This window comes from Musa acuminata, chromosome BXJ3-5, assembly GCF_036884655.1.
Source record: "Musa acuminata AAA Group cultivar baxijiao chromosome BXJ3-5, Cavendish_Baxijiao_AAA, whole genome shotgun sequence".
Lineage (NCBI taxonomy): Eukaryota > Viridiplantae > Streptophyta > Magnoliopsida > Zingiberales > Musaceae > Musa > Musa acuminata.
In genome coordinates this window covers 43,929,174-43,942,702 of record NC_088353.1, presented here as the reverse complement: position 1 = coordinate 43,942,702, position 13,529 = coordinate 43,929,174, and the positions used below count along the sequence as shown (strand labels likewise).

General features: G+C 36.4%; 1 protein-coding gene across 5 annotated transcripts in view; it reads left to right on the top strand.

The window, feature by feature from the left end:
- LOC135638593 (uncharacterized) overlaps nucleotides 1–13,529 on the top strand; it is a 28,140-nt gene that overhangs the window by 10,964 nt on the left and 3,647 nt on the right. For 3 of the 5 annotated variants that reach the window (XM_065151774.1, XM_065151771.1, XM_065151772.1), the window contains 18 exons: nucleotides 1,084–1,151; nucleotides 3,129–3,215; nucleotides 3,314–3,466; nucleotides 3,538–3,633; nucleotides 4,231–4,290; nucleotides 4,411–4,532; nucleotides 4,619–4,706; nucleotides 7,386–7,490; nucleotides 7,562–7,666; nucleotides 7,744–7,796; nucleotides 7,880–7,943; nucleotides 8,048–8,182; nucleotides 8,274–8,386; nucleotides 8,461–8,554; nucleotides 9,759–9,978; nucleotides 12,319–12,449; nucleotides 12,865–13,011; nucleotides 13,203–13,331. In XM_065151774.1, the coding sequence (XP_065007846.1) occupies nucleotides 1,084–1,151; nucleotides 3,129–3,215; nucleotides 3,314–3,466; nucleotides 3,538–3,633; nucleotides 4,231–4,290; nucleotides 4,411–4,532; nucleotides 4,619–4,706; nucleotides 7,386–7,490; nucleotides 7,562–7,666; nucleotides 7,744–7,796; nucleotides 7,880–7,943; nucleotides 8,048–8,182; nucleotides 8,274–8,386; nucleotides 8,461–8,554; nucleotides 9,759–9,978; nucleotides 12,319–12,449; nucleotides 12,865–13,011; nucleotides 13,203–13,331 (1,970 nt within the window). Of the gene's footprint in view, nucleotides 1–1,083; nucleotides 1,152–3,128; nucleotides 3,216–3,313; nucleotides 3,467–3,537; nucleotides 3,634–4,230; nucleotides 4,291–4,410; nucleotides 4,533–4,618; nucleotides 4,707–7,385; nucleotides 7,491–7,561; nucleotides 7,667–7,743; nucleotides 7,797–7,879; nucleotides 7,944–8,047; nucleotides 8,183–8,273; nucleotides 8,387–8,460; nucleotides 8,555–9,758; nucleotides 9,979–12,318; nucleotides 12,450–12,864; nucleotides 13,012–13,202; nucleotides 13,332–13,529 lie in introns of those variants that run through there. The other 2 variants (XM_065151773.1, XR_010496658.1) reach the window with 2 other exon arrangements.

The window sequence follows — 13,529 nt, the reverse complement described above, 5'->3', positions numbered from 1 at the left end:
TGTGTAGTGTTTCCTTTTCTTTTCTTTTGAGGTTATCTTGAGTTGAATTAGGGGTAATTTCTTGTGCAGATGCATTTTACTCTGGATTAGGGACATGAAAATAGAACTTTTATGATGCATAAGAAATTCCTGCAAAAAGATGCAATAAAATGTTGCACGTGCTTGAGGCATAACATCCAACAGCACTTTTTAAAAGATGTAATTCACTCCCCCACATTGCATGGTTCTGAGGAAATCAGTCTCTAGGATACAGTGAGTTGTGGACCTTCCAGTGCGCCCTTGCTGCATGGGCCCTGTTGGCCACCAGTTATATTAAATGTTCTTTAAGTCCATCAGATACACATCAGCAATGCATCATTTGTTGGGACCCATTTTTAAATTTATTTTAATTGGATTCATAAAGGGCTTCAATCAAAAATTTCATTCGTGGTTCCATAAGATCAGTGCCAAAGTTCTCCCAGCATGTATAAAGTATACAGGTTTAAAATTCATTCAACTATATTATTGCACAAGTAATGGGTCTCTGGTTTGAGTCGTATTTGAACGTCTTGTATGCTGATTAATGTAATAGAAATTTCTGCCTAGTTAAAAAAAAAATTCAACTTAGAACTCAAATTTTGTTCAAAATTTCATCAGCAGCACAGCAACTAGAGAGTCTCTTAGGTTTAATGTGCATGCACTAGATCAAGAAAAATAAATGTGATGGATTCATGAGCCATGAGAAAAGGATAAAAAGAAAACAGATGGTTCTCTAATAGTAGGGGGTGAAAATTCTTTTGTAGGTGTTTTTTTGTATTACTTGTGAAAGGAAGAAAGGTTAATGGTTACTCTCTTTCACAACATTCTTTCTTTCACTTGTTCACAATTCATACCATCTGAAAAATGAAAAAGAAGGATCAAACGGAAGATACCTAATCACAATAGTTGACACGAGAAATTTGCTTTTCTTATAATCAACCTACTATAACAATATATGTTATTCTCATTTCTTATCCAACCAAATTTAAGTTATACCTTTGGTTAGACTTTTGTTATTTACTGATGGTTATGTTACTAACTTTCCTCGTGCCTACTTTTTCCAAGGCCTGGCTGATCATGACAACTATCATGAGTTTTGCCGTCTCCTAGGGCGTTTCAAAGTCAACTTCCAGGTAGCCTGTTCATTCATTTGGCTTGATTGAAGCTCCTAATATAGTTGCAGTTCATTAGTAGTATATTTTTCCATCTTTAGAAGGTTTGGACTAAAAGATAATCTTGCATTGTGTCTGTAATATCAGTTAGGGTTTCAGTCCATGACTTGTTATTAATATTGTGATTTGTGGTTGATAGGAGAATATCTAATATTTGCTGTCCTTCAAATAGAACCTTGTGTTTTTCCATTTTCTTATTAATTAAACCCGATGAAGGGGAAGGACATATGTAGTTATGTACTAAATGTGTGAGTGAATGAGAACTTTAGCTTACATAGTAGTTATCTGAGTCATGCTAATTAACCTGGCTATAGTTTTGTTCTTTTAGTCACTGGTTTTTTAACTTTTGTCTTGAATTTGTTTCATATAAGTTCCTCCATCTCCTGCACTTGCATAGTTTACATGTAGTTTCTTTCTTTTTTGTCATCACTTTGGTGGAAAACACTCTCAGTTGCTATTTAAAGTATTCAAGTTTAGTATATTGAAGTAATAATACCTTGATACAAGAATTGAGAACCTGGGGTTACTAGATCAATTCATGGAAGAAGTTCCTATATCCTTTTATTTCTCTTTTTCATGCTTTATTATTCTGTTCTGTAGATGTAATCCCAAAGAGTTGGTCATATTCTTTATTTCATTTAATGGCTAAGTTTGTTTGGTTCAATGATGTCTCTCTAATACCTAATTATGTTATGTAACTAATTTATTCTGATAGCATAATGATGGTCAGTCTCCTCATTGGTTTATTCCTTGTAAAAGTTTAGACAATTCCATCAAGGGTCATAATCTTTATTAGTATTCTGAAGATGGAGTACCTTGGGGTTTTGGAATGAGCTTGTGATTGGAAGGGGGGTGTCCTATGTAGAATTGGCTTCTTTCTAGAGTATGCTATATCAGCTTGTCCTTTTTCCTTTTTGCTTAGTTTTGGTTGTAATGAACTTTTTATGTCTCATGTGTAGGTGTACTTTTATTGTTGAAACAGTCACAACTGATCCTTTATAAGATTACAAGTAGAGTTTCCATTGTGCATATGTGTTGCTTTCTCCACTGCTTGCATATCTAAAAGCTATATTGTCATTCTTGGTCCAATTCAATTTTAAATTAGTAATCTTTGAAAAAATCAAGAAAGTAATCTTCGAGGGAGCACCATGCATGGGCTACAATGGTATTTGTCAAGCTAACTTGGGCTCGAGTCTATATACCAAGGCATGGAAACAACTGTTAACCCACACTGGTTCGAACTAAGCTGTGTAATGCCCTTTGATTTGCAACAACTACACTTTCAACGGTGACCAGGAAAAGTTCCAAGAAATATGCTTAGGAACTACAACTTCTTTCAACTACAACTACATCTTGTCATCAAACTATGTGAAAACTGTTTCCAAAATGTTCTGAGAACTATGTTTAATTATTATAAAATTTACTTTAGAGTAGAATGAGATAACATTTCTCTTAGAAGAAAATTTGAGCAGTTCAATGCCCTTTCCATCAGATGGTAACCTGGACTTTTCCCTGGATTGGATTAACCCGTGAATTTTTCTAACTCCAACTGTACTTTTCTTATATTGCTTTTAAATTTGGCCTGCTCTTTTGAACTAGTTGGTAATCTTGTGCAGTGAACACTTACATTAAGAATGAATATCTGCCATATTATAAACTGTGCAGTTTAGGGCAGACTTGAATGAATTCATCTGAATGATTTACTGTGTTAAGTATTTTCATTATCTGAAAGTGCAGTAAAGTGGTTCAAAGTAGGTTTTTGGATGTTATTATGTATGCTATTTAGGTTTTCTTGTTTGCACACCTTAGGTTATCAGAACATATAGATTAGCCTTGACTTGATGTGATATGACTTTGTTGGGACAAGTCATTATGAATGACTTAATTTGATAGTAATATTGGCCATTGATGGTTAACATGTTGAATTCAATTTCCCAGTTGTCGGAGCTTTTAAGCGTGGAAATTTATACTGACTGGATACATTTGGTAGCAGAATTCACAACAAAATCACTGCAGTCATGGCAGGTTTGTTTAATTTGGCAATCTGTTTGTGTTTTGGTAGATTGAAGAATTTATTTCTCAGATTGCAGTGGTTAACATTGTTTTTCTTTTCAATTTTCAAGTGGGCAAGCAACAGTGTATACTATCTTCTAGGGCTTTGGTCGAGGCTGGTGACTTCTGTACCTTACTTGAAGGGTGATACACCAAGTTTGCTGGATGAAACTGTGCCGAAAATCACTGAAGGTTTTATCACCTCTAGATTCAGTTCTGTTCAGGTATGCTATTTTTAATGAAATTTTATTTTCGAAGAGTTACATTGCTGCTCTGCTAATGCTATTCATTTCAGGGTGGTTTTTCGGATGACCTTTCAGACAATCCATTGGACAATATTGAACTTCTTCAAGATCAGCTTGAGTGCTTCCCATATCTCTGCAGATTCCAGGTTGGCATTTTCCAATGCTCTTGTTGTTCACCTGGTACCTCTATCATTTGTTTTGACAGCTGGCCTTGTTTTGTTTTTTTCTTAGCTTTCCTTCTGTGATTCTCTCTCATTCTCTCTCTCCCTTTCTTTCTCTCTTTATCTCTCTGTCTCTCTTCCCTGGTCCTCCTTCACATCTTCCTTCTCTTCTCCTCCTCTTTTGCTTGTCCCCCACATCCTATTCCTCCTCTTCCTTTGCCTTATCCTCCTCCTCTGCCAGTCCTCTTCCTTCTCCCTTCTCATCCTCTTCCTCTCTTTTCTCCTTTTTCTTGTTCTGGTGGCCGATCCATACCGATTGTCGGAACATCAGTCAGTACCAGATCATCCCTGTGCTGTTGCCTACAGGTATAGGCACCATACCGGAGTTTTTAACGATGGCATAGACTGCCATCAACAGTCCATGCACTACCTGGCTTGAAGCTTATTCATTATTTGGTTATATCAAAACCTTGTGGTTGGAAAGTTGACTTTTGAGTTTCTCATCTGCATTAATGGTGCTTCAATTTTCAATTATGATTGAGTTTGCATTTTCTGCATAATATCATCCTTTATGTGTTGCAGTATGGAAGTAGCAGCGTGTACATTATCAAGATTATGGAACCTATTCTGCAGGCTTATACGGTATAATAATTGCAGTACTTGAATAACTATAGCATCTTCAGTCTTTGAAGTTTAAACCTATATATAAGTTCACATTTCATATCAGGAATAACATAATGCAATAATGTGTGATGAATGTAGGAGCGAGCAAGACTACCTACTCATGGAGATGTGGATGAACTCTCTGTGATTGAAGGGCAAATTGCATGGATAGTTCATATCATTGCTGCTATTCTGAAGGTCAGACAGACTACTTGTTGTAGGTATGTGAAGATCTTGTCTCTTTTTTAGCGTTTATATAAGAAGTAAATTCATCAATATGATATGCTCCTTGTTTTTTCTCCTACAGCACGGAGTCTCAGGAGTTAATTGATGCAGAACTTGCTGCACGTGTTTTGCAGTTAATAAATATTACAGACAGTGGATTGCACTCTCAGGTAAAGAGGAAGAAAGACAACCTTTTCATCTATGAATTATCTACGCTTATAATAATACTATTTCCATCAAATTTTGTTCCTTGATTGCAGTTGAGTCAAACCAAAGATTGCAATTTTTAGCTGAACTAAGTTCTGGCTGGCCGGTATTGTATGTTGGCACAAATAGACAATTAAGTCTGCAGACATAGGTGGTCACAGAAAGCGAAATATAAGAAGAAAAAAAAAGGGAGAATACTGAACAAATTAGTATGTACATACCTTAAAAAGAAAGAGAAAGGGAGGAAGAGCAAAGACCAAACAAATGAATATGTACACTCTTTTCCTCCCATCTTGTGGAGGTCAAAGCACCTGTTGCTCTGAGCATTTAAGATTGAACCTTTGGTCTTCATAACTTGTTGCACAAAAAAAAGAGTTGCTACTATCTAGAATGGTGCTCTGGCAACAAGGTGGCTGACTCGGTGATTTGAATTTTGAACGGTGATCGAACTGTAATAATATCCCAAGGAAGAGCTGGAGTAATACTGGTCTTAAGGACATCTAGAAATGTTAAGGAGAAAAATCATCATCTTCAATAAGCCCAAGAGAAGGAATCAGGATTGATGTTCAAATGTCAAGAGTAACTTCGAGACATGCCAGATGATCTTTTCAAGATTAAGAATTGTTTGCAAATCCCAGAGCTCCACAAGCAGAAAAACAACTAGTGGTTTGAGGCTGTGAAAAAGAATGGGAGGACAAAGATCATCACTGTTAACAGTATGGATGCTAGAAGATAAATCACTATAAAATTTAAGTTACACCTCATCAAGGTAGATCTCAGGTGAGAAGACCTATCTTCTGGAATTTGTGCTGTCTTCTATCTATTTATAGATTCAAAGTCGGTTTCAGTCTTTCAGAGTCAATTTGAGCCCTCCCAGTCCTGTCACTAGAATGGAAAGTTGACCTAAAGCATCTTATTGGTGATATGGGGAAGCCCAACATTGTTAGAAAATTTCAAGAAAACATATGCTAATGGAGTTAATCCAAGACATAAGATCACATAAACATGGTGGAAATATAAAATGCTAGGTTTTAAATTTCGTATTGTACGTACCAGTCCGCCAATTGACCAATATGCGGACCGCCCGCTACTGGGTGGTATCAGCTGGCGGACAGAACGAGGAGCATGACGGTGAGGAAGATGAGGCTGTGGCGCTCATTGGACGGAGAAGGCATGACGGAGAAGAGAGTTGGATGTGGCGAGACATGAAGAAGTGCTTCGTCGAGCAGAATATGGTAGGGGGCGGGTCCTCGCTTCGTCGGGTGAAACGCAATAAGGTGCGGAGGGATCGTGGCCACTGTTGTCTGGGAGGTCGCGGTCGATGGAAGGAAGGGATCTTGGCCCAAGTAGGACTGCTGCTTCCTCTTCTCGCTCTCGTCGTCATCTTGGTCTTCTTCCTCACTGTCGCTGAGAGCGGCAACGACAGGGGAGCGGGAGATGAGCTCGCCATGGGCTTGATCCCCGTTGGATTCGGCTGCCGTAGGGTAGGAGCATTGCACAGTGCCTCGCGGGGGATGAGTTCAAGCTGGGGACGGAGGCAACACATTGCATCCTCTCCTGCTCCGCCATCACCCCACTTTCCGTCTCTCGAAATGGAAAGGGGATATTTTTATAAACGAATGTATATAAACATATATATATGTATAAACATATGTATATAAAAATACATATGTTTATGAGTAAACATACGTATATAAAAATACATATACTGAGCAGTACGCTAGGGTATATCGCTCGGTACGTTGTATCGTACCATACCGAGCAAAGCTCGGTATATCGGTACGGTACGAAATTAAAAACCTTGATAAAATGTCCATAAAAATATTAAAAATATTACTCAAACATGGAAAACGTGGAGCTATCCTTACCAAGGGGCTCAAGGATTTAAATGTTGATCGAATCGATACGTGTCTACTGTAACCATCAGCCCAACCAAGTACTCGTATTAAATTGTATAACTCGATACTGGTATAAAACCATTCATTTTATTTTTTTATTATTTTACTTAATGATATTAGTCAATGTGCTGCAAGGTATATTGGTACAATATCAGTTCAATATGTTCCCGAAATGGTACTGGCTGATATTTAAATTGTTGTGCCTAACCTCCTTAGGCAGTTCTTTTAATGCCTAGAGTGGAATCAACAAAGCTGACATTAAGCCCCTGTGCGTGTTTCTTTTGTAAGATGGTATGGATATGTGTTTAGGAGACCTCTACCATACATAAAGATTTAAATATTCTTAACTAAAGATATGATTCTTTATAGTGGTGACAAAATATCCATGTAGCCGACCCTAAATAGTAGGGACTTTTATGGTCTTTTCTTTTGTAAGGAATTGGGCCACACTAATTGCCAATGTTAGGAGAGAGTGAGGAGTTGCATACTCAGTTCCTTGTATTATCCTCATATCTGACCAGAGAATTCTTGAATTGTAATCGTTGTGTGCTATCAGTAGATGAAGCATATTGAGCACTTAACTGTCTCTTCCACATGCATCAAAATTGTTGTTTGGAACATCTCTCTTTGACAAGTATCTGCTTACTGTCACAAATTGTAACACTGTAACTTCTGTTCACTTTTCCAGCCTATCTTCTAGGTTTTTGATTATTATTTAACAATGTTAATTGAATTTCTTTGCAGAGATATGGGGAAATAAGCAAGCAAAGACTTGACCGTGCGATTTTAACCTTTTTCCAGAATTTCCGGAAATCATATGTTGGTGATTTAGCCATGCATTCATCTAAGGCAAGTGGACTTTTGTACCCATCCTTACTTCACATTTCCTTACATCCTTTGATGCTTATTTTCTGCTGCAGCAGTTATACACAAGGCTGTCAGAGCTCCTTGGGATCCATGATCATCTAGTTTTGCTCAATATTATTGTTGGAAAAATCGCAACCAATCTTAAATGCTACACAGAGGTAAACTTTGAACTGTAATTTTAACTGATCTTTTCTTAGGAACCTATTATTAAATCTCAATCTTCCTATGTATGCAGTGCGAGGAGGTTATTGAACACACCTTATCTCTTTTTTTGGAGCTTGCATCTGGGTATGTTGTATTTCTTGGTTTTGCTTCGTAATTATCTTCATTATAGGTCTGCCAAGTTTCTTATTGTCTGAAGTTTTTGTCAGTTATATGACTGGAAAGCTACTGCTTAAATTGGATTCTATAAAGTTCATCATTTCACATCACACAGTAACCTCTATCCCTTAGTATACTCTTTTTCCTGTTCTATTATATGGGTCTGTTTGACTCTGAGGTGTTTGTACTGAAGATATCACTGTACCTTTTTGTTGCAGAGAGAGAACTTTCCGTTTCTGGAGGATAATAGATGTTCTCACAGTCGAACAACCTTCTATTATACTCTTGGTTACTTGATCTTTATGGAAGACAGTCCTGTGAAGTTCAAGTCTTCTATGGAGCCACTTTTACAGGTGTAAATGGCATCTTGGCAGAAACTCCTGTTATTTGGTTCTGCCTGTTGTCTTTAGTGCTTAAAGTTAGTCTATATATATGTTATTGCAGGTTATGATTGGATTGAAAACAACCCCTGATGCTGCATTCCGTTCTGATGCTGTAAAATATGCATTTATTGGTTTAATGAGGGATTTAAGAGGAATTGCCATGGCGACAAATAGGTACTTATATTTTGTTCCGGAGATGTGGCTTGCATGGATACAATTGTTCATCTTTTTATTTTATATTTTTTCAGTCGTAGAACATATGGGCTTCTTTTTGATTGGTTATATCCAGCACACATGCCACTTCTCTTAAAAGCCATCTCACATTGGGCAGATGTACCACAGGTATGTTTATTTTACTAGATAATAAACAATTACTAATCCTTTCTATCTCAAGTGATGCAAACTGTAGGTATTGATCTAGTTTTATTGGACTCTTCAGAATTGGTCATGCTGTGTCTTGATGCACTCAGATGCGTTAACTTTCTGAATGAGATCAATTGAATCTTGATTTCAGATATAGATAGGTTGTTTAGTTACTATACTAATTCATCTGTAGCTAACTTTGTTGTGGATTATCTTTTGAAGATAATGATCAGGTTCTTTTCCTGTGGAACTGTTATGTCTTCATAGCAGTTTGCTTTTTGCTCTAAGGTCTTCTTGTGACTTACTAAACACACAAGTAACAATGTCAGTGATGTCAAAAGAGAGACTTCAATTCTGGTTAACTTTGCATAGGTTCTCAGTAGTATTTTAATTAGGTTTTTAACCATGTTGCAGGCCAATAACTAAAATTTATATACTGAGTTTGAGATGTGGGATACTTTATAGGCATATGCAATCAAATACCGATAATTGCAATCTTTGTTCGAGTATTATGGGTTTATAGAATACTCACTGATTATTTGCATGCAAATATCTGTTTGCTTTTGGCAGACATGTACACAAATAGGTATGTTGACTTGTGATCATGGTCTGCAGTACCGGTCCGTACCACCCGGTATGGGCGGTATGTACCGGTCCGATAGGCTTCCGGTATGTGGACCATCTGTTACCGTTCTGACACTGTAGCAACACTGTAGCACTGCTACAGTGTTCGGCACGCCTAAATATACCGAGCGGTACACCTGGGTGTACCGCTCGGTATACTGTACCGTACCGGTACCGAGTCCAGGTCGAAACTCCGGTACGGTACGGTATTGCGAACCTTGCTTGTGATCATAATGTTTTGAAGCCTTATTTGTAGAATTTGCTTTAGCAGAAGTCTAAATGAAAGAAGGTTCTGTGCAAGTACTTTTGTGTGAAATTCTGATGAACTTTTACAGACCTTGTTCAAGCTCATGCAACTAGGACATTTTGCATAAGAACTATGAAATTGTTTATACATAGAGTTGACTTATGAAATTTGAAATTTGACTTAGGCAATAAAGTTGAGAAACCAAAGTAATGAGTTGGACCAATATAGCAATATCATGAGACATTGCTATGAAATGTTTTTTTACATGTTTCACTTCATAATTGTACGTATTATAACAGTAAACTATTGCAGGTCACTACACCATTGCTAAAGTTTATGGCGGAATTTGTTTTAAACAAAGCTCAACGTTTAACTTTTGATTCATCATCAGCTAATGGGATTCTTTTGTTCCGGGAAGTCAGCAAGTTAGTTGTTGCTTATGGGTCAAGAATTTTATCCCATCCCATCAACACAGACGTCTATGCCAACAAGTACAAAGGAATTTGGATCTCTCTAACCATTCTCACAAGGGGTGAGTCAATGATATATATCTTCATAGATAACAATGGTGTCAACTTTATATGCGTCATTACAAGATGTTTCACGGTGTCACATTGATTAATTTTTTGATGTTGTTTACTAATGTTCATCTTGACTACATCATCTACATTTATAATTATGCATAATAGTTTTTTAACCTCAACAAATTTACTTGGGAAGGTTGTGCAATCAGGTGTCAAGTTTGTGATTATAATTAGGACACTAATGATAAAACCTTCTTTTTTGCAATATACTATTCAAAAAGGGGCACCTCAGTGCAACAACATGCTCTAACAAGATTTTATGGACATACTGAAATCCCAATCATGGAAATAATTGCTGCATATTCACATTTTGCCTCCTGTAAATATTAAATCGATTTCATGTCAGGTAATATTATATTTATAAGAAAATAATGAACAATATGTAAGAGCAGTATGATGACTATTGATATTCCTTATTAAATCATTATTAGTCATGTAATTTATTATCTCATATTAGGAAATTTGGAATGGCCTTTGGATATATGGATCGATTGCCTACCTACTGTTAATGACTTGACTCTGGCACTTAGTACAACGTCAGCAGAGTTTACTCGATGCGATTTATTTGGCTTGGAGGATATCCAGATTGTGACAATGGTACTAAATCAGTCTTGCATGAGGGTTTATGCACTGTGAGGTGACATTCAAAATTTGGTTACCTTCCATCCTGCGAAAGTAGTAGTTGAACCGAGTATGTGGATATAATGGAGGTAGAAGACCATGTGTATTCAGCTCTACCTAAAACTCCAGAGGAATATCCTGGACAATATATGTTTACATTGATGAAGATTTTTGGAATTTTATTGAGAGTTTATAAGACCCTAATATTCTTCATTGAAGAATTTGAGAAGGATGGTATTCAACACACAAAGTTGAGCCTGCCACTAACAGTATCTTGAGCTGAACATTTGAATAGTAGTTGATCTAGGTCTTAAACATTGAACAGACCTTCACATACCTGCTGGTATTTAATTGTCAGAGCAACGATCAGTATATAGGTTGATACTCGATACCAGTTTATATTTAATGCTTCTTAATTCCGATGACATGGGTACAAGTCAGGATATCGAATGATATACCATACGAATCTGACTGGTCGTTGGAACTAGTATTCAACCATACAAAATCTTGTAGTTGATTACCTTTATTATAACAAATCAAGAATTATAAATCAATTGAACCTGTGGTTTTAAATGCCCATCAGTTTCAAGTGCCACAACGACCTTTGTGATTAGAGGCTACCAAATTGGTACAGAACTCTATTAATGCAAGTGTGTGGTGCCTAATTGCAGTAGGATGAAAATTATTGGGAAGACCGAAGATAACAAAGGCAAATATGAGTAAGGCTGGCAGAAGTTACAAGTAAACGTATTGTTTGACTATTTATTGAGCAAATATTACATTTAGCAACATCAAAAATTCAAGAATCAGACTAAATAATTTTTACTTTTATTGTCCAATGTTAATGTTACATTTTTTTTAATAGACAGGCTTTATAAAATATAATACCAATATAGAGCAACATAAAATATGGCCCAATTATGTTGTGAAAAGTACCGAGTCTCTTGTTAGGGTTCCCATTTTAGGAAAAAATCTTGGAATTTCTGGATATTGCCATAATGCATAATTTTTTTTTTTTTGGCATTTTAACCTCATATCTGCTTTTTTACATACCTGTTTTTCCTTGGACTTTTGTGATACGGTATTCGAGTTTGGTGATGTATTCAAAATGTAAAAGAAGGTTTTTAGTTCAGGATGTTTTGCAACTTATTTTCTCACATGATTTTACCAGAATTAAAAGATTAAGAACTATTATTTAGTGAAGTGGGCAAGACGGACGAGGTTCACAAGTAGTATATAGTTGATAAAATACTCTGAGAGGCTTATGGTTGCTCCTTGATATGCAATTGTGGCTTTAGTAGTCCCATCATGGGATAATCTAGGAGGCATGGGATAATTCATTAGTGTAAAATTTGTACACCTCATCTAAATTTTTCATGTCGTGCAATCAGGGAACTGGTGTGTGAGTGCACACCATTCTTCTCATTTGTTTTATTTGGTTGTTGGTGTGGGTTTGCAGTAGGTATTCTTCTGATCCTTTACATTTGCCACTAGTGTACTTAGAGCTGACTCAGGAATCAACCAATAAACACTGTGCATATGTTTTTCTGCTATTGTCTGCATGGGGTTGTCTCTTTTTGACATAACCATAGATTTCAGTTGTGTTGTCGCATATTCTCTTGAGAGCTTGTTGCATGTGTATTGCTTACACCAATGCTATTTGGCAGCAATGACTGGCAATTATGTCAATTTTGGGGTGTTTGAATTATATGGTGATCGGGCACTTGCAGATGTTCTTGATATCTCTTTAAAGATGATTCTGTCAATTTCTTTGTCCGATATATTGGCATATCAGAAGGTAAGGTGTATGATTTTGACTTTACTTTAGGACCAGATTTTATGAAGTTATCCTGGAGTATTTTCTAGTTTATAAATTATTTTTTTCATTAATAAATATTATATACTTGAAATTTACATGATTTTGATATAAAAATGACATCCTGTTAAAAAACACCATGATATTTTGCTCTGCAGTTGCGTCTAGGCATTCTTTCATAGAGTACACAATTGTTACTTCTCCTGTTACCTTTTCAATTTAGAGGACACAGATGACCTTTGGGCATAGTACATTAGTGCCATGCTATTTGACCTGTGCCAGTGGGCACAAGCTAAAGTTGTCATGGTCTTATACCAGTATGGCTTGATTGGCATGCTTTCTTTGAGGTCGAGGACATGGTGGTATGAGTTCCTAACTATTGTGTTTCTCTTTTCAGCTTACAAAGGCTTATTTTGCATATATGGAGGTTTTGTTTGGCAACCATATTTCTTTTATTTTGACTCTTGATACAAACACGTTTATGCATATTATTGCATCGCTTGAATCTGGATTGAAAGGTTTGGATGCTGGTATCTCATCTCAGGTACATTATGTGAATCTGCTTTGCATTCTCTTATTTGATTTTTGCTTATTTAGATTGCAAAAGAAACCTTCAAATTGTGCTTATATTTTGTGCATCTTTTTGCAAGTACTTACAGCATTATGTTATGTTAGAAAATTCTTCTCTTTTGAAGGTTTTGGCTGACATTTGTTTAATTAATTCTTTTCTTCTAGTGTGCGTCGGCTATTGATAATCTGGCCTCCTTTTATTTCAACAATATAACAGTGGGTGAAATGCCTCCATCGCCAGCTACAATGAGTCTTGCCCGGCATGTAGTTGAGTGTCCCAATCTATTTGCTGAGGTGAGTTATTTATCTTCCTTGATGCTTATCCATATGCTATTATAATCTGTTTTGCTTTTGATATATGACAGACAATCTTAATACCTTATGTAATCAATACAAGAGAAATTTATTTATTTTTTCAATATTTAAATCAAGCAGCAGCCTAAAGGTTCTATAAAGCAGTTATAATAGCACCTAAAGAAGGATGACGAAGAT